This window comes from Aptenodytes forsteri, unplaced genomic scaffold (assembly GCF_000699145.1).
Source record: "Aptenodytes forsteri isolate BGI_AS27 unplaced genomic scaffold, ASM69914v1 Scaffold255, whole genome shotgun sequence".
Classification (NCBI taxonomy): Eukaryota; Metazoa; Chordata; class Aves; order Sphenisciformes; family Spheniscidae; genus Aptenodytes; species Aptenodytes forsteri.
The window spans coordinates 2,522,291-2,544,833 of record NW_008794888.1 but is presented as its reverse complement, the minus strand read 5'-3'; the positions used below and the strand labels follow the sequence as shown (position 1 = coordinate 2,544,833).

Below are 22,543 nucleotides of genomic sequence, written 5' to 3'. Positions count from 1 at the left end.
GTGGGCTAACAAGAACCTTATGAAGTTCAACAAGGACGAGTGTGAGGTCTTGCACCTGGGAAAACATAATCCAGGAGTGGAGCACAGGCTGGGATCTACCCGGCTGGGGAGCAGCTCTGTGGAAAGGGACCTGGGGGTCCTGGTGGACAACAAGCTCAATATGAGTGAACAGTGTGCTGCTGCGGCAAAGAAAGCCAACAGGATGCTGGGTTGCATCAACAAGGGCATCACCAGCAGATATAAAGAAGTCATTATCCCACTCGACTCAGTGCTTGTCAGGAGTATACACGCCTGGAATAATGTGTTCAGTTTTGGTCCCCACTATACAAAAAAGATGTGAACAGGATGGAGAGGGTCCAGAGAAGGGCCACAAAGATGACCAAAGGACTGGGAAGCCTGCCGTATGAGGAAAGGCTGAGAGAACTGGGTTTGTTCAGCTTTGAGAAAAGAAGGCTTAGGGGAGACCTTATCACCATGTTCCAGTATTTAAAGGGTGGCTACAAAGAAGATGGAGACTCCCTTTTTACAAGGAGTCACATGGAAAAGATGAGGGGTAATGGGTACAAGTTACTCCTGGGGAGATTCCAATTGGACACAAGAGGAAAATTTTTCAGAATGAGAACAATCAGCCGTTGGAATAATCTCCCCAGGGAAGTGGTGGATTCCCCAACACTGGACACTTTTAAGATTTGGCTGGACAGGGTGCTGGGGCATCCTGTCTAGACCGTGCTTTTGCCAAGAAAGGTTGGACCAGATGATCCTTGAGGTCCCTTCCAACCTGGTATTCTATGATTCTGTGATTTGATCAGCCATATAACCCGTTTGGGTATATATATTTCCTACAGGTGGGTGGATGATGAAACTGTTTTGAAAAGTATTATTTCCAAAAAGTTTAAAGATCATAGAGTTTTACCTTCCTGTAAGTCAGTTATTGAGACAAATCATAAACAACAGGTACATATTGGGTCTTTCAACCACATGGTATATTTCAACTGACTGATGAATTTCAAGGGGATCAGTAATCTCTGAACATTAATGACCAGGGGCCACAAAACAGTTTTTCTTAAACAACACAATAAAGTGATCAGTAATTTATAAGTTTATTAACTGGGCCAGCCATTGTTTGTTGCCAGTGTTAATCTATGGGTATTCAGGAATTCTCTCTTTTCTTTGAAAATAAACATAGGTACTGACTATTCTAATCTTCATGCTGCTCTGAGTCTGTTCACAACAGAGTTCACAGCATTGGAGCCATCCCTCAGTGGGAACTGGATGTGTAAGAAGATTTAAAATAAATCAGTATTTAAACAAAAGATAAAATCACTTACTGTTGCACCTCTACACGCTGTAATTTTAAGGCCAGAAGTCCCCTTTATGAATTAATCAAAAATGTTAAGGGACAGATGTCAAATACTTGCCCCACTGCTTTCTTTAATAAAAGTCTACTTTTTGTGCCTCTGGGAAGACTTGTCTCTTTCCAACAATCAGTGTTAGGACCCCATCTGAACCTGTCAGTGCAAAAGAATGCAGAAATTGGACTGTCCCCCTGAACAGACTGTCAAAAAAAAGAATAATGAAAAAAAGTAAGTTGAGACTCTTCTAGAAGAGAGTCTAGCTTAGCACCTCTGGAAATCATAATGTGAAACATTAAAAAAACCCAACTGTTAGTAAAGTGGAATTTAATTTTAGTGACAAATATCTGCATTGGGATGTGACAATGCCAAATTTTCAGTAAGGGCTATCCGGCAGCTATTACTGGGCTATTCCTCTCAGTAAAAGTCAATGTTATGCAGAAACAGGCATCCAGAAGATGATATGCTACTCTGCATTACACAAGGAGTTTTGGTCAGCGAAGACTCAGATGAAAGGCCAAGAGATCTGGGTATCTACTTAGTCAGGACCATCACATGTGTGGCACTTCACTGCAAGCTATATCTTAAGGCAATATTCATCTCTACATAATGTCCTGAACACTCCTGTTAAGTAATAAGACAATATTTTAAGGGTCTTTGCAGTAGAATTTATAATCTAACTCTTTTTGAAGAGATTAATTTATTTGTATTACTTAAAAGGTAAGAGGCTGAGGATTTTATTTATTTATTTATTTATTTATTAAATTCTGAAGTGAAATGTCATTTTCTCCACCTGCATTTCAAAGTTCATATTTTTCACTCAAAGTATCAACCACTGTCCCCACAACATCTTCTGTTCTTTCTGAAATTATTTTCTAAACTTTTTTCTTCCATCTGCTCCTAATTTATTCCACTAAAATCTTACTGCTAAAGCATCTCACTCCTCTTTAAATGCATATCACTTCTTCTAAACACAATGGCCATGACTCTTTTACTTATTTTATTCATTATTCTTCCTCTACCTTGTGAAGGTAGCGATGTGCCATCCCCTCCTTTTTCACTGTCTTCACTACCTGAATTACTTCTCCAGCTTTTGGATATGACAAAAGCCATACAGCTGTTATCTCTGGAAAGAACTTGTTCTTGTATCCTGTGATGCTGATACTCGTTTTGATATTACGGATGCATGAAAGAGAATCCAGAGCGCAGTGATCCAACTGTGAGGCTCACTGGTACCTTATTGTGGTGCATACCACAGTCTATGTCTCTACATTTTGAGTTGCACAGTGAGAAGAGCCACAGTAGTGGAAATGTCAGGTTATAGCAGCAGGACCAAATTTCTCAGCAAAGCTGAGGAAAGGAAACGGAGAGAGATACACAATGAGGAGTATAAAGAGACAGATGGATGGATGTTTGGATGGTACAATATGTGACTGGAAGTGGCCTTCCATGTCACCAAGTCCTGCAATCCCTGAAAAGTACATCATGTTATCTATCCCTTTACTACATTTCTCAGGCTCTGTCTAAAGACATTTGGAATTCCTGCCCTAACTTCTTTTATTAGAAGACTATTTCAGGATGTCACTACTCTGATTAAGGGTGACCTTTTAACTTACCATGGCCATTTTATATTCATTTGCTCTTTTAATGACATTGTCCCACACATTAAATAGGTCATATTGCCCTCTGTACATTTTTGATGCTGTTTCACAGATTTACATATCAGAGGCCTGTGCCAGCATGAACATATCTTAATTATCTCATCTGACTTTTCTGCCATATTCTATGCTCAACACTGTGCTCAAACCTTCCAAACCCACTTTTCCACTATTCTGCAGATACAAAATGGATCTATGGACCTATGACAAGTTTTACAAAGAGATTTAGATTTTAAAGACAGTGCTGACTCTTATAAAACATTTTGAAATCACTGGGGATTAGAAACATAAACAGGACTAAAACTAGCCACTTTCATCTTCTAAATGTCTATTTCTAATCCAAATCATGAATGACTAGCTAACTAGATCTTTAATGATCGAATTGAATAGACCTACATTTATTTATATCTCCTAGGAGTTTCTCCCTGTACCTAATCCTAGAGTTTAGGCTGCAGCAGCAACTAAAAACATTGATAACAATATAATAAGAGAGAAAGGAACAGCTGTGGGGAATTCTTTCCAGTTACGATGAATGGTACATTATCAAAGTTTGCTACACAAATTGTACTCTACACATTGGTTGAGATAGTTCTAGAAAAGGACATAAACCAATGTCAAATTAAATTGGAAGTCTTTTGTGAAGTGTACAGATTTTATAGAGCATTTCAAATTTAATTTTGAATTTAGTTAGTATCAATGTTCCTGGAAGGTTTAGCTGATCCAAGCCATTTCTATGGGACCTTTTCATAATATCTAAGTTGTTTGGAGATTTTTTTAAATTTTTTTTTTCCCCTCCATAACAGTGTCATTAGTACATAGAAACTTGGCACTCTGGCACTAATTAGCCAGCCAGAATTTTGAAAAAAACAGTCAAGCTTGACTTATGCTTACATAACTTACAAAAATTGGTCTTTTTAATGCAACTTGACTTTTTGCCATATTATCTGTGAAAAGATTTCTATGTATAACTACTATGAATAATTTAAAACATATCAAAATGGATCCAGAAGAGATTAAATCTTTCACAACTGACCAGGGAAGAAAGTACAATGGTTGCAGATTCAAGTTAGCTATCAAAGACAAAATATATGAAAGATAAAAATCCAATTACTTTTTAGGCACTAACTGATCTCAAGATAGAACTGATAGAACTTTTATCTCTATTTCTCTAGGAGGGTGTACAATACATTCCTTTTTATATCCGTCAAAGGGAGTAGGAGCATGGAAAATATTTGGCATAGTACCAATGTAGAGAAGCCGCAGTCTGGTCTATGGAAGGTAGGTCAGCAGTAAGTCAAAAGCTACTCTTGGCAAGATCTTCCTTATGGAATATCTATCTGCATTCTAATACGAAGCACTTCTAACCTCTTTCAGTCTGTCAGTGGATGGACATTTAAGGGCTGACCCTCTGCTTTCTAAGACCATAAAAGTTAGTTGGTATACTGTCATGTCTTAATATTGTTTTTCAGTATGTTGCACCTTGGTAACCTGTCCTTGCCAATCTCCATATGACATTACAACACAAATGTAATAGTGATCCTGAATTTTGCTGAAAAGTTCTGTTGCCTTCAGAGGCCACTGTATCTGTCTTAGAGTGAAGAAATATGGTATCTTGAATTGTTTTCAGTTTTGTTTCAACTGTATGCTTCATTCCCAAGTATGACAGAATATATCATACATCCAGTCCAAAGGTATCTGCTTTTCATTGTGACAGGCTTTGTGATGTACATATATGGAAAAAAATACCCACAGGAAAGAGCATTGTGAAAAGCCAAAGAACTGGAACAGAAATTACAAGATGTAACTATGATACCTATACCAGTGGCACAATCACCTACTATTTGTTATCATGTTGTGCCTTGCACTAATCAGCAATTCATAAAGCTGAGAAAAAGAAAAAAGAATGAAACTAACATTTATGACTGACTGGAATCACTGAAATTAGTGGATTTATTTGGGGCATTTGGTGCATGCTACAGCTTTTTTCCGTTGAAAAATCTAGACCTGAAAAGTTTTGTTTGTTAGCGGTATCATTAATGTTGTAAACTATTGCATGTGCAATTGAATTGGAGGTAAAGTAAGTAACGGCTCAAACCCTTCAAATTGTCTTGGAGATATCCAAATCATTCATAAAAAGAGTAACAATCTATTGAATACACTGATAACTGGCTCCACAAAACTGAAAAGGAACTAAAATAATGGGTATTACCTTACCTGGGTAACCTTCTCTGTTACATTGTGCGTTCGGTCTTTCACCTTAGGTGCAATAATTGCTTTCTCCGAAGAAGGAGGAGATGAAGATTTTTTTTCACTTTTGATATCTGAAAAGTTCAGTGTGAGTTGAGGAATTTTATTGATTGTACTGTATTTGTTGAGATTTGAATCCGATGTGGATCTAGGAGCTAGGAGTTTCTCCCTGTACCTAATCCTAGGCTGCAGCAGCAACTAAAAACATTGATAACAATATAAGAGAGAAAGTTTAGTTAGTATCAATGTTCCTGGAAGGTTTAGCTGATCCAAGCCATTTCTATGGGACCTTTTCATAATATCTAAGTTGTTTGGAGATTTTTTTAAATTTTTTTTTTCCCCTCCATAACAGTGTCATTAGTACATAGAAACTTGGCACTCTGGCACTAATTAGCCAGCCAGAATTTTGAAAAAAACAGTCAAGCTTGACTTATGCTTACATAACTTACAAAAATTGGTCTTTTTAATGCAACTTGACTTTTTGCCATATTATCTGTGAAAAGATTTCTATGTATAACTACTATGAATAATTTAAAACATATCAAAATGGATCCAGAAGAGATTAAATCTTTCACAACTGACCAGGGAAGAAAGTACAATGGTTGCAGATTCAAGTTAGCTATCAAAGACAAAATATATGAAAGATAAAAATCCAATTACTTTTTAGGCACTAACTGATCTCAAGATAGAACTGATAGAACTTTTATCTCTATTTCTCTAGGAGGGTGTACAATACATTCCTTTTTATATCCGTCAAAGGGAGTAGGAGCATGGAAAATATTTGGCATAGTACCAATGTAGAGAAGCCGCAGTCTGGTCTATGGAAGGTAGGTCAGCAGTAAGTCAAAAGCTACTCTTGGCAAGATCTTCCTTATGGAATATCTATCTGCATTCTAATACGAAGCACTTCTAACCTCTTTCAGTCTGTCAGTGGATGGACATTTAAGGGCTGACCCTCTGCTTTCTAAGACCATAAAAGTTAGTTGGTATACTGTCATGTCTTAATATTGTTTTTCAGTATGTTGCACCTTGGTAACCTGTCCTTGCCAATCTCCATATGACATTACAACACAAATGTAATAGTGATCCTGAATTTTGCTGAAAAGTTCTGTTGCCTTCAGAGGCCACTGTATCTGTCTTAGAGTGAAGAAATATGGTATCTTGAATTGTTTTCAGTTTTGTTTCAACTGTATGCTTCATTCCCAAGTATGACAGAATATATCATACATCCAGTCCAAAGGTATCTGCTTTTCATTGTGACAGGCTTTGTGATGTACATATATGGAAAAAAATACCCACAGGAAAGAGCATTGTGAAAAGCCAAAGAACTGGAACAGAAATTACAAGATGTAACTATGATACCTATACCAGTGGCACAATCACCTACTATTTGTTATCATGTTGTGCCTTGCACTAATCAGCAATTCATAAAGCTGAGAAAAAGAAAAAAGAATGAAACTAACATTTATGACTGACTGGAATCACTGAAATTAGTGGATTTATTTGGGGCATTTGGTGCATGCTACAGCTTTTTTCCGTTGAAAAATCTAGACCTGAAAAGTTTTGTTTGTTAGCGGTATCATTAATGTTGTAAACTATTGCATGTGCAATTGAATTGGAGGTAAAGTAAGTAACGGCTCAAACCCTTCAAATTGTCTTGGAGATATCCAAATCATTCATAAAAAGAGTAACAATCTATTGAATACACTGATAACTGGCTCCACAAAACTGAAAAGGAACTAAAATAATGGGTATTACCTTACCTGGGTAACCTTCTCTGTTACATTGTGCGTTCGGTCTTTCACCTTAGGTGCAATAATTGCTTTCTCCGAAGAAGGAGGAGATGAAGATTTTTTTTCACTTTTGATATCTGAAAAGTTCAGTGTGAGTTGAGGAATTTTATTGATTGTACTGTATTTGTTGAGATTTGAATCCGATGTGGATCCCAACAGACTTGACTTGATATGATTAAAAGGCCCTGAAAAATCAGAACACATACTTAGTACTTGACAAATGCAGAGAAATAAGTTATCATTAATGTTTAAGTGGGATATGTTAAAAGTGTAGTTAAAACTATTTTTCACTATACTACTTGTTAATAGTAAAAATGATCTGCATTTTAAAAATAACTCTATTGCTAATGAGAATCCAATTTAGTATTGGATGTAAAAATGACATTTCCTTTACATATTGCCCCCAATATTTTTTATAAAGTCAATGGATTGCAAAGTACATAATGCATCCATCCTTACTTGTTTTCATGTTACTGGGTATGCTGGTATGCTCCATTATAATTCTGGCTGAATATAAAGACTATATTCTCATTTGTTTATAAAAGCAGAAATAGGACACATGATTATATAAGAGTGTCTGGACTGAGCCTTTGCTCTATTATCACATCTGTACTGTTGTTCATGCTTACATGATAGTTAGTTCAAAAACGCCTTCTGGTAAACTGGAAAATTGAGTAGACCCCTGCTCTACCCCTGTTGACTCATCAAGTAACTCCATACTTAATCAATGGAAATATTAACCTAACATTGTCCTAAAAGCCTTTAATTTTGCAGTATCGCAAACTCACAAAATGTATTTCTTCAATTGTCATTACCAACAAAATATTGAAAACAATAGGGATACCCATATGTAGAATATTAATGGAGTATTGAATATACACTTAAACATCTTATACTACTTTAGTGCATCATGATAGATAAAAAATATGGAGTTCGTATACTTCATGAGATACATATCCATTATAATTATTCTTTTCAATATTGGACAGAGTTCTTTGTACAACAAAAAAGCCATATAACTGATCGGTATACTTATTTTGTACTGTCATCATAAAGTTGGTCCAGAAGCCAAAAATTTTTATAGTAAGGAAAATTTGCTTTTGAGAATAATACTGGAAAAAAGAATTATAAAGATGTTTAGCCAGCGATAACTAGCTCCAGTTATGGATTTAAGAAAAAATCGAGGTCTTGCAGTCAGTAACAATGTATCTGAAGTGTGGGATCGAAGGGTATTTCTCAGATCCACATGAGAACCTTACTGCATTCTAATTCTATTATGGGCAACAATGTGATGTTTTCTCTTCTACTGTTTTTTTGGGTTTTGTCTTCCTGGGAGGGAAACAAGAACGAGTGCTATGATTCAGGAACAGCCAATGGGACAGGATTAGGCCTATGAGGTAAATTGCAGAGTCAACAGTGAAACAGCTGGATTGTATTTGCAATGTGAGAACAAGTGAAATTCAAAATAACCAGCTGCCTGGAGATAGCTGTGGGGAAATGCTTCAGTCGGTGCTGAATTCTACTGTTTTATTTTTTTTGGTAAAATTCTTTAAGTGAGGGCTGGTCTTCCCTCACACCTGGCTTAGAATGCTTGCTGAAGAACCAGACTTTTAATTTGCTTTCTTAGCTTAAAAGGATTTATACACATGCTTTCTACCTCCTAAATTCATGCTAATTATATGTTAATCTGGGCTGGAGATAAAAATCTTCTACTACTCCATTTCAAATTGTGCTACTGTGCAGAAAGGAATTCACGATGACAAAGGAGGGCATGATGCTCTAGGCTAACAGTTTAGGTGCTCCCCTGGGAGAGATCAATCCGGTAGTTCTGCTCTCAAGACTTTCTGTATTTTGTCCAATGATCATTTGATGTAAGACAAACAAAAATTTGTGGGTGAATGCTCTAACCACTAAACTACAAAATCAGTCCTTCTTTTTCTCCTTAGACCAATGAACCTAGTATATTCTTTGTGGAACAGCTTCACTGGAAAAAGGAAGAAAGCACTACCTTTCTCCCACAGGGAGTGCTAAAAAGCCTGGTACTGAGGAGACTACCAAGGAATTGGAATATTGTGCTTGAACACTTTTTGGCCCAGGTAGGACCTGAATCTATCTTTCACATCATCTACATGAGTCTATTAAAAAGTGGTCTTCAAAATAAATCAGGGCTCACAATCCCCTCACAAATCAGTGAAGTGGCTAATCTGGCTGGCATGTGCTACGTATGTATGGTCAGACTTCAGTTCTTCAGCTCTACTTCCCTACATAGTCATAGCACTTAGTAGTTTTTGAATATTGAGTAGGCTTAGACATGAGCAGGGTATCAAGTTGGGGCCATTTGTCAGATGAACAAGGTTCTTGATACCTAAGGAACTCAAAGGTAAGAGGAAACTAAGGGAGCTCAGGCAAATCCATGAGTAGATAGTAGATAAGATTTTTTTTTTTTACAGTAACTTTATAGATGCTTAAATTGCATTGAAGTTTTGCTTTCTGGGATGTAAATCCTTTATTACTTCTATTCCAAAGGGAATTACTCTCTCCTTCGCTACCTAAGACTCATGCCCTAGCGTGTGATATTAGACTTAAGTTAATTGCACATGAGAAGAAAACCTTGCTTTTTTTATCCACCTTCTTTTGCTTTAAAAAGTAGTAAAAGGTATACATGTAACTCATAGACAATGGTAATTAACTGGAAGACGTTAGTACCTTAAGTGAGCTGACACTTGACAGCTAGTGGACCTTTGCTATAGTCTCATAGCAGGAAGCAGAAAAAGAGGGCCGTAACAAATCACAATCACAATTGACACTACTTGGCACCCTGATTGACAGTTTCAGCAGAGCAGCCAAGAAATGAATAAGCAGGGAGAATGGCATACTTCTGCCTACCCTACAAAGGAGATTCTTTAAGGTTAAGTTTGAGCTCCCCATTTTTATGGTAGGATTCCATTGTCCTTGCTTACACAATGCACTGAGAAATGATTTCACTCTCCTGAGCTGTCAATCCATCATCTTTCACCAGCAGTAAATACATTTATACAAGTTGTTTTACAGTACAGAGACTGCATTTTTTTCCCCAAGATTTTGCCAACATACACATGAAGCAAATGCAATGATTTCATAGTACGAGTCGCTTTACAGAATCTAGGTCATGCACTGCATGCAGTTTAGAGAGAAGACTTTATCAGGTACACACACTTTTTGCATCATGCATGAGGTCACAAACCAGTTTTCAGACATAGCTACAAATATTGCAATTAAACTGAACACTTTAGTAATTGTTTTCTAGAAATTGAGGAAGTCACTTAAGAATTATGTTCAAATTGCTTCTAAAAGATGTAGCTCAGTGCTGGTGAATAGAAACAATTTTGTAACTGCACTAAATATTATTTAGACATGAAATTGGCAATGAAGTTCATGCATACACATTTTAATACTACAGGAAGCTTGAAACCATACCCCCTGCCATCCAGGAACGTGAAACTAGTTTTAAGGAGACAAAAGAGGAATAAGTGAAGATACTTCCAAAAGGCTCCTGATTACCAATTATTTTATTTTTGAGATCGTTAACTGAAAACTAAGCAACTTATAACAATAGATTGTTTGTTAGTGGCCCTGCCCGATTATACAACCTTTCACAGGTAAAACTCCTGGTAGCTTCAACAGAAGTTTTGTCTGCTTAAGGAGAACAGCACTGAGTTAAATAACTTGTTCTATTTCCCTCTCTTCCTTTTTTGAATTAACAGATAATTAAGTTAAATGGTTGTTTAACTATGCCTTCACTTTTTCCAGGGATTGGTAGTTAGTGCTTTGAGACAATAGTTAAGGGAATAACTATGTGTTTAACAAATATAATTTAAGTAATGCACCTGGCCCTAGAGAGATCAACATGAGAATCTTGCATTTGAACATTTCATACAGCAGGCAAAGTAACATGCCAAAAAGTGTGGCTGTTTGAAACACTAGAAAGTACAGTCTAGATGTATACTTTACCTTTGACATTGCGACCATTGTCTGGTTTTCAGCATAATAAAAGTGAAGAAAAAGAGAGAAAAAAGACAACTAAAATCTACATCAGAAAAAGCAGAAAATATTGCTTCAAAATATGTATGTGGTTTGAATTGAAATATTTTTGCACATCCTTGATTATATTACGTAGACTTTTAGTCAAGATGAAGTCACTTTGACAATTGAGAGATAATCTGTAAAACTGTGTGGAGTAGATCAGCAGGTAGTAGGACTGGCTGTAGCTAACTTGCCTTAACAGTAACGTGACAAAATTGTTTCTCCACAAGTCCAGCACTGGGTTGGAGGTCAAAAGTGCTAATCCATGAAGTGGTAATTAGTCACACATAATTAAGTGAGGCTGAGGCACCCACAGCTGTGGGCAGTGGCACAGGCTGGCTGGCTGCGGGAGGTGTGGGGCTGCGCAGACGGCCCTGCACAGACCCCCAGGCCCTGCGCCTGCCCAGGACTCACAGGAGGAAAAGTTTTTACCATGGCAGCAAGCTGAGCAGCGCCTTTCTGAGTAAATACTGGAGAAACACTGAGGAGAAAGATATACCTTAAGCCTTTCTTCAGCTCTTAGGAGCCTTTCTGCAAGGTAACAGTGGCAAAGCTCTCTGTCCTCACAGGCACACCCAGCCCTGAATCCTTTCATGAGAGCAAACCTCTTTAGGGAGAATATTATTATTGTTGTTGTTGTTGTTATTATTGTTATTTATGATTTTAAAGAAGCCACACAGGTGGATAGGTAGATGCCACCCCTATTCATGGGTGTACAACGTGACCAACAGGCCACCCTCCCTTCGCGTTGTGCCCCTGCCCGGCTGTGGCAGCTCGGGGGGGTGTGAGGGTGGGCGAGGGCCCTGGGGGCTGGCAGGGAGCGAAGGGCCAGGTGCAGGATGCAGCCCTGCCCCTGTGTGCTGCCGGCCACTGTGACCAGCTTACCAGCTTTCAAAGGTGCGTTGGGCTCAAGCTGATATTCACCTGCAGTTGTGCCGTGCTGACAGGCCGCCTCTGAGGGCTGAGGTGGCTGTGTCCCCATCTGCCCCAGCGGCAGCCGTGTCCCTGCAGAGGGCCTGCTTCAGCCCCACTCTGGAGAAAGGCCATGGCCTTCTCCTGTGAGGGGAATTGGAGGTGACGTTAGACCTTGTCTGTGGCAGCATGTCACACCTGCTGCCTCTCTGGCTTTTCATCAGCTTCCTGAGGACGGGGAAGCATGGGACATCGAGCTGGGCCTTTTGGACCATGGGTGTGGGAGAGTGTTTAGTTCCTCTCAGCCTGACGCCTTTCTGTGCCAGGTGTCTGGAGCAGTAATGCAGATTTTGTAGGCTGAGTGAGGCTCAAAAGCCTGCTGTTTTTTTCAGAAGGCTGCGGGGATGTTACTGAGGTCACTTTCTGAAGACAATAAAATTCCCGAAGCATCCCTGTGAACCTGAACGTGCCTGCAAAATCTGGATTGCTGGCATTTCAGGTGAGAAGGCATTGGCTGGAGTTTGGGCGGTGGGTAGAAGACACAGTTCCTGCCCTGCTGCTTTTGCTGTCAAATAGGCAAATTTAGAATGGAATTCAATTGAGTACGCTCAAATGAATTTAAAATCCTAAATTGTCATTTTTACTGTAATACCTTTCAGCATATAATGGCCACAGCTATGATAATTTTAAAGTGATAGGCAACTAGGCTACATAAATTAATTTAACACATGAAATAATTTATATTCTCAATTGCCTTATCTTCCAAAAAAATAAATTTGACTGTGGGTGAATTACTGCAGTTAGTATTGAGCTAAATAATGCTATTCTCTTCTGTCAGAATTCTGTTATGCCAATTCAATTAATATTATCTGAACTGGAAGAGGTGGAAAAAAAATAAGTCTGAATCCTGAACTGCATTTTCAGACAGAGTAGTAGTTTTCAGTAGATTCAGGAAAATTCAGAATTATTAGGATCGATAAACAAAATAAAAATGGAATGGGAAATATATTAAACCTTATGCTTCCTTGGGTAATACATTTTGCAACATCAAGGGCCCCATAACTTAGCCCGTTGGGACTGTAGTTTACTTTTACTTATTTTACTTTACTTTTACTTATGGCTTTACATTCTCCAATACAGTATACAGCTTCTGCTCAGAATCTGCGAGTCCAGAGAAGATGATTTAGGCTGAATCCTGGTTGCCTAACTTGCATGGATAATTTTATAGCAACAATAGGGTTTTACAGCTCACTGTTGAGTAAGGCAAGCAGGACTTGCTGGCTAAATTTAAACATCTTTTCAGCATAAGGTGCCAAATTCTAATATGCTTGGAAGCAGATGGCATCAAGGATGGTTACTAATTCTAATGCAATTCTGAGAGCCATCCTCTGTTCTGCTGTACTTTTTTAGAATGCATATGTATGACCCAAACTTAGGGCCAGATTCTCTACTATTTTGCAGCTTATGCAGAGTGAAATCAGAGTGGCAGTGTTTTATCTGTTTACACTGTAAATGATCACATCACGTGAGAGGCTATAGGAATTCAAATGGATTATTGACTCCTCATAGTAGAATTTATTTTCCTTAGTATTTAACATTTGAAAAATATTATTCAGAGAAGTGGAGCTAGAAATTTTTGCTCCTCCACGCAGCAAGTATTAAATTATGTAGCTATTTCTTCATGAGCTTTGTACCACCATAACCAGAGATTCAAACTGATTTTTACATATTTTCATTGTATAACTATATGAAGAATGGTCAATTGGGGAGTGCTTTAATGAGAATAACTTCTGAAAATAGAAATTGACAAAACAGATATCTTTAAATGTGTTTTATTTGAAACGTTAGTTTAAATATCTGGGGAAGTTGAAACGAAGATGAAACTTATGCAATGGCCCAAAAGACATGCCAAGGTTCAGCCTTGGAGATTTTTGCCTCTACATCCTGATCTTGAAATCTTGGCTTGAATGTGAACATGAAATATAGCAAAATGGTATGGTTTAGGATGGATTTAATTGAATTTTCAGGTTCATTTGAGCTGAAAAAATCAGAGTCCAAAAGCAACAGAAATGAGAAATGAAGTATTTAACCATTATATTTAATACAGGAAGAGTAACTGGAAGGAATAATTAGTTCTGCTAGTCTAGGAGTTAATCTGGGTGGCAGAGGAGCATTCAGACTTATATTTTAGGAGATGTACAGAAGCAAAGAGCCCTTGATGTGGACCTTCCAGAAGGCAGGAGAACTTAAAGGAATTTTACACTTGCAGACAATGAATAGGAGAAAAACAAGCAATCACTGAAAATGAAAATCCATTTTCTTGCTAATTTATGAATCTGTGCACAGTCTTCCATGACATATGTTTTTGAAATCTTAAAATATTCCACATACATTCCTTGTCATCTGGCTTGAATAAAAAGTAGGCAATTCAAGTCATTAGACCATCAGTAGCTGCAAAAGTATTATATATGTGGCACTTTTCTGCAAAAGCCAGTTTCAAAGGTGCCTCTCCATTCACAGGGCTTTCAAACCTCTGTTTGCTAAGCTGTTTGCCAAGTTTCTCAAACTCCCTGTCTCCAACAAGAACTCATGGACCACACTCCATGACTTTGCGTAATTAGGAGAGACAGTAGAAAAAGAAGACAGAGAAAACATCTTTGTAAATTTTGCTGGTTGCAAGAATATACTAACACAAAGAGAAAATTGCTTACATGAATTTAACACTACGCATTTTACCATTTCACTAAGCATTACACAAAGCATTTCAATGGAGTTGCTGAGGATATTTTCCCCAGTGCAAGGGAAAAAGCATGTATCAGTGTTGGATAAGTGAATATACAATGTACACGTTACAGATTTAAGAAAAATAAATTGATCAGTCTCTGAAGTAGGATTTCATACAGTCAAAGACCATTTAATATATGTGAGTATGGGACAGAACTGTGTGTGCAATTTTAACTTGATCATCTGATTTTTTTCCCCCCAAATACCAATATTAGGTTTAGGAACGTTGGGCCCGATTTTGCTATATCTCTCTACAGAAGGCAGATGGTACTCTAAGAGCAACCCCATGATTTCATTGGTCTGCTTAGACATGAAAAGCAGTATTTAGTGTAATTAAGCCTGCCATATTTGGGCCCTTAATTTTTTTTTTAGTGTGCCTTTGAATGTATACAGCTGATTATATTTAGTTTTGCCTACAAAGTGATGATAATTACTATGAAAAATGGCAATAATTCCTTTCTTAGTACATCAGAGAATACTGATTGACTTTCTACCATACCTTCGCTTGCGTGACGGTCCCTAAAAATGTTCTTGGGATGGACGTTAAAGCCTTCTATGTCATGTACTGAAGACGCTCTCCGTATACTACAAATGCTTTCCTTTGATCTGGAATGGGTTAGTGGATTGCTTGTCTGTATCATGTCAGGGTAAAGTCTGTCCCATTGCTGTTTAGGTGATGAATGGTCAAGAGGTCCTGATATATTAACCAAAGGCGAACATTTACTGGGTTGAATCAGTGCTTTTGTATCATCCACTTCTGAAGGACTACAGCTTTCTTTTGTAGGTGATTTAAAGTGCTTCATAGCCACTGAGTCATCGCTGTGCTTAGATGAATCGACTATCACTGCATCAGGGTCTTCCTGTGGTAAGGACTGCTTTCTGTACGTTAAAAGTCTCAATCCAGGCAACCGGAACCCAAGAAGTCTGCCTGCATGTAAATACATACGAAAGAAGAAAATATTACATATTAGTTTCTTGTCATTAAAATCTGCTTTTTTCACACACAGAGTGCATAATAATAACTATAAATAGTTGACCTATTCCTAATAAATTACAATGCTTAGCAATGGAATGTGCAAATGTGGAAATATTATATAGCTATGTTTGTTATAGTCATGGTGTTAAAGGATTTCATACTTCAGTCAGACCTAAGTTATTGAGCTCAGAATAGGGATAGCAGCATTGATTCTACAGTCTGTTTTAAAAGAGATAAGGTTATCTGTTCTGATGGTCCTTTCTAAATTAAAAATCTATGCATCTATAAAAACGTCGAACTACTTTGCTTAGTAGCTGTTATCCTGAAATAGGGATTTGTGGATTCTATTATTAGTGGAACCCCATGTGCTTAATAGTGTACTGATGATTTATTGATTTCTTGGCTACAAATTAAACAGGAAGATACCGGTGCTAATCCTTCAAGAAAGAAAAATAAGTTATCAGTTTTGCCACAATCCTTTCCAATACTTACTTACATTTTAAGAGTAAATGAAACACTTATTTTGAATGAATTTAAAATGAAAAGTAAAGGAACACGCAGGAAGAAAAAACAGCGACACAGCTCTCAAGCCTTGGTTGCACCTATACAATGCAATTATCTTTTGTACGTTTCCATGGGTGTGGTCTTAGTTGGGCTTGGTATATTGAATGGCAGGGTAGGCTGTTCTGAGTGTATGGAAAACTAACAACTTTGTGTAGTGGTAAGAAATATCAGTAGCTGAGAGGAAGTGTAAAATATGGTGCAAATAAAGAAAATCTAGTGGAAGAACTGTAAAATCTACAGACTGTCCCTGTAAAAAAAACAAACCCAGATAGCAAATATTTTAAGGTATTGTGTAATACAGCTCACAGATGGAGGCACAGGGACTTCTGATGTACAGAAAACATAGTAAACAGTTTCGAAAAAGAAATGCTAAAAAAAAATTAACAAAATAAAATAAATGAAATAATTGAAATGATCAGATGTCATTGTATAAATGGCCTGACTTATCTGATAGCTTCTTGTCACTCATCACTTTGCTACATGAGTGTTTTCCACAGTGAATCAATAGCAAAATGATTTCTCAGAGGACATCTCAAAATGTCTTGTTATTCCCTCTTACTGGGATAAGAAATTCTGTTTGGGATAATATTTCATTTTTTTTCAGTCTTTAATCGCTGCTGGCGTTTGTAGCTAGCTAACATTCATTAATATTTAGCACTGAAATTTATCATCCCATACCAAAATGTTTTGAAATAGTCTTTCATTGATGCCTATGCCCAACAGTAATTGTAGAGCAATTGATGGCACAGCTTAATCATTTAATGTTTTAAAATGAATTTCCTATATATTTAGTATTGAATGTATTTTGAATTCTAAACGAACGAAAGTGAGAGTGCCCTGCTCTTCTTAAAGGAAAACCTGTGTAAGAGCTAAAGGTGCTATACTAAATGACACCACAGGTTCATCTAGCACACTGTTGGACATCTGATATTTGCCAGTAGTGGATACATGGAGAAGGAGTTTAAGAACCACTACATCATGTTATTTCTCTCAGTAAATTTACTCAGTTTCTGGCTATCTGCAGTTCAGAAACTTTCTGAGACAGAGATTGTGTTCAAAACACAAACGGAATGCTTGGTGTACCTTTCTTCCATGAATTTGTCTCAGTGCTTTTGAAACACAGTTGTACTTTGATCTGCAAAGCATCCTATAGGAAACAGTTCCGTAATTTTAGCATACCTTTGTGAAAAAGTACTTCCCCTTGCTTGCTATAAACCTGTTGCCTTGGGGAGGGTGCTAGATCTTATGATATGAAAAATAGCTAATAATTGCTCCCTTTTTATAGTCTCAATAATGTTTATAGCTTTTCATATATCTGTTGCATTCCTCTTTGTATACCTCTTTTCCAAGCTGAAGAATGCTAGTGTAACGCAGGTATTGTGTACCTCTGATCATCCTTCTCACTCTTCTCAGTTCTTTTTCATTTCTAATGTAATCATTTTTGACAGTGGCCTGAGCTACTCCCAGACCCAGGGATCAATGCAGTGACATAACGGCTTTTTGTTTTGATCTTAGTTCCTTTCGTTATAATTCCTAATATTTGATTGCCTTTTTGAGTTATCTTCCTAGCCTGTGCTAATTTCAGATATTTTCACAACAGCTGAGAGATTTCTTTCTTGATTGGTAACAGATAGCCTCTATTATTATGTCTGTAAAAAGTTGACTTTGCTGTTTTATCACTCGGCCACTCAGTATCATAAGATATGTCTGTAAATCTCATATCATATTCTGAATAATTTTGTGACATCTGCAAACATTCTCATCTTACTGTTGCATCTTTTTTATCCAAGTAATTGAAAATGTATTAAATAATAAAGAACCTGTGAGATCCTTCTGATAACATCTCAGTATTTAGAAATCTGACCATTATTTCCACCCTTTTTGCCCTACTTTAAAATATCAATCCATGTAACAATCTTCCTTTTTCTTCCTTGACAATTTCTGAAAAAGCTTGTTGAATTCCAAATATTTAGCATTGAATCTATTACTCTAATGCATATATGCACACAACAGTACAGTAGACAGAAATCTCTATTGCATAAAACCAGAGTCATGCATGTTTTAAACAGCAGCTAGAGGTGCCAATTTTCAGTCTGCACAGTGATAATTCAGCAGAGTGCATGTTGGGAACATGCATATTTCTTCTAACTTACTAAGTATACTTGAACAAATTGCTTACAGTTGAAATTAGTGAAGTACATAAAAAATACTCTTTTTAAATGCATGTGGAATTGAGTTGTAAAGCAGTTTATAAATCAATTTTGAAAGCTTATTGCATCAAAAGTGAAACAAATACTATAATTCCTTTTTTATCAATTACATTGAACTTCTTAAAAATACCATTCATAAGGTTTTCTGGCATTAGAGACTGTTAAAGGCTTTTTGCTGGCACTCTATTTTAGTCATATTCATGGTGGTGCAGATGGTCTTTTCTGCTTCACCAAGTTAATATGACCATGTTATACTGCATTACTGATTTAGCTGTCTAACTGCAGTTCAGCTGGAAATAATACTCAGTGAGAATTTTGCTTCTTGCTAAGACTCTTGGGCATGAAATAGAAAACTTAAATGGGTAGCTTTTTGCTATTCTTCTATAAACTGTAATAAATGGTCTCAATGTTAAAATCCCTATTTCCTGCTTTTTAATTTGAATATTCTTTAGAGGAGGAGTATTGTTATTCTTCTTCAGTGTATAGATAATGAGCTATATGATGTGTTGGACACTCAGCTCTCTCCTGCAGTACTGCAGCTAAAGCAATCAGGAGGCCCATTCAGAATTCGTCTAGTTTACATTACACTTCCTTACTCAGCTCAGTAATAATACAATTTGTCATAAAGCAAAATTCATGGCCCCAGGCCCGCTGTCCCAGTGTAGACTAGAAGGGTCAGTGGAAGCCTTCCTGGCATGCTGTTTATGGGGTAAAATCTTTTGTTTGAAAGTGGACAACCCCTGCTTTGTGTAGGTACGGTGTCAGAGTAGATTTATCTTGGCTTACAATACTGAAACATTTTTAAGATGCAACTAGCTATTTACTATAAATATACAGATAATGTTACATTAAAATCCTTATGTTTTATTGAAGTTGAAGACTAGATTGCCAAGTTCTTAATGCTGAGTAAGAGATTTGTATAATCTTGGCTTGCTAAGAGCAATTGAGGAAAGCAGTTGAGTCTGAGTCACAATTCCAGGCTTACATTCCACCTCCTCCTTTCAAACCTTGCTTCACTGAATAAGTAATTTGCAAATGAGTTAATCTGGTTGCATTTATTCTCTGTGCCATCTCAGCTAACCCTTAGAGTTTCTAAATAGTAGAACTCAGTCCAAAAATATACTGCACATAAGAAAGGACACTTCTAAAGTGTTCGCAGATGTAGTTATCTCCGAAGTCCCAAACTCAAATTGACTTTTCTTGCCTTCTGAAAGCCTTTTTTAATTCTCTCTCATAGTTTGGGAGGTCAAAGGAGAAGATATTTAGAATTCATGGAAATAAAATGTTTTCGTTAATAGTTTTGTGAAAAAAGTGTAGGAAAAAAGCTTATCTTGATAAGAAAAATTAATAGCTGTGCTTTTCCATAAGTATTGAAATGGGAAATGTTAACATTAATGGAAAATTGCAATTCTTAAACACTAAATACTGTCATACAGAATTTTGTGGCAGGGAAAAAAAAAAAAAGAATGAAAATTGGTTCCAAAAAGACCTTATTAACAGTTATGATCACGGTTGCAAATTTCCTGTCCTATCAATACAAATTTCATTTTGAAAACGGGGTATTCCAGCAAAAACATATCTGAATAAGGATTTCTTTAGTAACGCAATACACTTGCGTGGCAAGTAATTCCCCTATCTGTTCTGTGCAACGAAGGGAAATGATATTTTGTCTGAATATTGCCTTGCTACAGTGAAGGTACTCCTCAAACTTCTAGTGATGAAAATGTATACTTACATACTAGACACAGTGGCAAAGTCAGAGAAACACCTACGACTGAGAGCGCTTTACTTTCACCACAATTTCTTTAGTGGTTTTAGGATTACTGGTAGATGCTATGTGCTATCCCAAAGTCTGTTTAGCCCATGTCTATGCACATGGGATTCCTGGTTTCCTATCGTGAGCACTGCAGAAGGGTAGCCCTAAGAGATAGCAGCTGGGAGGTAATGATAGCTCCTCAAAGAATTGCTCAGTCAGTTTTTGCAGCATCTCTGGTAGCATTGTTACTTTCATGCTGATACAGAGAAGTAGTTATCCAGAAACCAGTATCTGAAGCTGCTTTCAGATAAGTCAACCAAAGGGAAAAGAAGTGGTAGCTGGTCTCAGGCTCCCTAGCTGGGAGCTAGATTTAGTCTATTAGACTCTCAAACTTCTCTAGATTTAGACTTTCCAAAATCAAATCAAAGGAGCTCAAATGCACAAAAAGTTTGCACAAGATAAATTAAGTGAGGTGTTGAAACTGTCCCAACTGTTTCCTGGTATGACGTACCACCTGTCCTAGGCTGAGAGCTAAACCAAACTCTGAGCCGCCCATCTTCTGGTACAACCTGTTAACTGTGGTAAAGTGTTGAAGAAAATCAAGTCTTGCATAGTTTTATCATAGTGGATGACTGGTGTGGCTGTAATATGAAACATGTTACTTTTTCAGTATATAAGATTAAAGAATACAACATACATATCCACAAAGATCAACCTATTCTAAACAGAGAGATTTCCTTGACAAGGGCAGGTAAGGTAGGTCAATTATGACAGACTGCTCCAGAGCATGGGTTAGTTCAACAATACTGTTCTGAAACTTCCCCAAACAATGAGCAAAATTACTTTCACAAAAGGAGCACAAGTCAGCTCTTTGCTGAAAGTTTTTCTGATAATTGAATGCCTACTGTCAAGGAATTTTCAGGATCTAGGTTATCAGAAATACAGACACAGGCAGTTATTGAATTGTTGCTCAAAGGCTTGGAAATACCATCTAACAACTCATTCAACAGACTGAAGGAAACAATTGCTTTTGAGAAATGGAATCCCTAAACATTGTCAGTCTAAAATAGCAACAATTACTTGAATGTGCTCTATGCAAACACTGAGGCATGCGATGCTGCCTTATTTTCGGTCTGGGCTCAGCAGGCCTTAGGACAGAGAATTATAGCAAGAGCCATTTATGGGTTTTTTCGGTTCTTTTCCCCCAAATGTAGAGAAGCATATGTAAGTGGATCATTTTCTTGCTCTGCTTATTAAATAATCTTCATTTCTTTTCAGGCAGGAAAAGGAAGGCATATCCAATTATTGACTTTAGAAGCTTAAATTTATAATTCTCAGATACTGCATACACACATATCTTTTTATCTTCTGGTACGGTCTACTTTAATTTTGGCACTTCAGTTCGTCTTCTTTTAGTTTTCTCTAAAATTTAAGGTTGCACTTGAGTTCTATCAGTATTAGTAACAGCAATCTTCTTTATGTTCCCTTGTAAGTGAGAAAGTTGTTTTATCTCTATGCTGGTGATGGCACATTTTTGTCTTCAGGCCATACTTCTCCTAAAATGTACTATTGAGAATGGCTGAGAGAATAATATGGTTCCAGATCCTCCCATCTACACATAGGCCTCTGAGGTAGCATGCCAAAACATGAAAAGAAGGGAATGAAGTCTCTGGCTACATGTAGGACTATGCTGTGTGTGGTTGACCAGTGAATTTAGTCTGAACAATGTTCCCAGGGTCTCCCTCAAAAGACAGAATGGTTATATCCTTGGATGTTGTCCTGGTTTCGGCTGGGATAGAGTTAATTTTCTTCCTAGTAGCTGGTACAGCGCTGTGTTTTGGGTTTAGCATGAGAATAATGTGATAACACACTGATGTTTTAGTTGTTGCTAAGCAGTGTTTATACTAAGTCAAGGACTTTTCAGCTTCCCATACTCTGCCAGCGAGGAGGTGCACAAGAAGCTGGGAGGGGGCACAGCCAGGACAGATGACCCAAACTGCCCAAAGGGATATTCCATACCATATGACATCATGCTCAGTATATAAACTGGGGGGAGTTGGCCGGGGGGCAGTGACCGCTGCTCGTGGACTGGCTGGGCGTTGGTTGGCGGGTGGTGAGCGGTTGCATCACTTGGTTTTTTTTCTTTCCCTGGGTTTTTGTTTCTCTCTCTCTCTGTTGTTGTTTTACTTTCCATTACAATTTATTATTGTTGTTGTTGTTGTTGTTGTT

General features: G+C 37.4%; 1 protein-coding gene across 1 annotated transcript in view; it reads right to left on the bottom strand.

Annotated features, from left to right (window-relative positions):
• The window catches only part of KCNH7 (potassium voltage-gated channel subfamily H member 7), a 264,891-nt gene that overhangs the window by 72,811 nt on the left and 169,537 nt on the right, over nucleotides 1-22,543 (bottom strand). The window contains exons 4-6 of the mRNA XM_009274902.1: nucleotides 15,308-15,732; nucleotides 11,041-11,061; nucleotides 7,021-7,235 (exon numbers count right to left, since the gene is read on the bottom strand). Of these exons, the coding sequence (XP_009273177.1) occupies nucleotides 7,021-7,235; nucleotides 11,041-11,061; nucleotides 15,308-15,732 (661 nt within the window). The remainder of the gene's footprint in view (nucleotides 1-7,020; nucleotides 7,236-11,040; nucleotides 11,062-15,307; nucleotides 15,733-22,543) is intronic.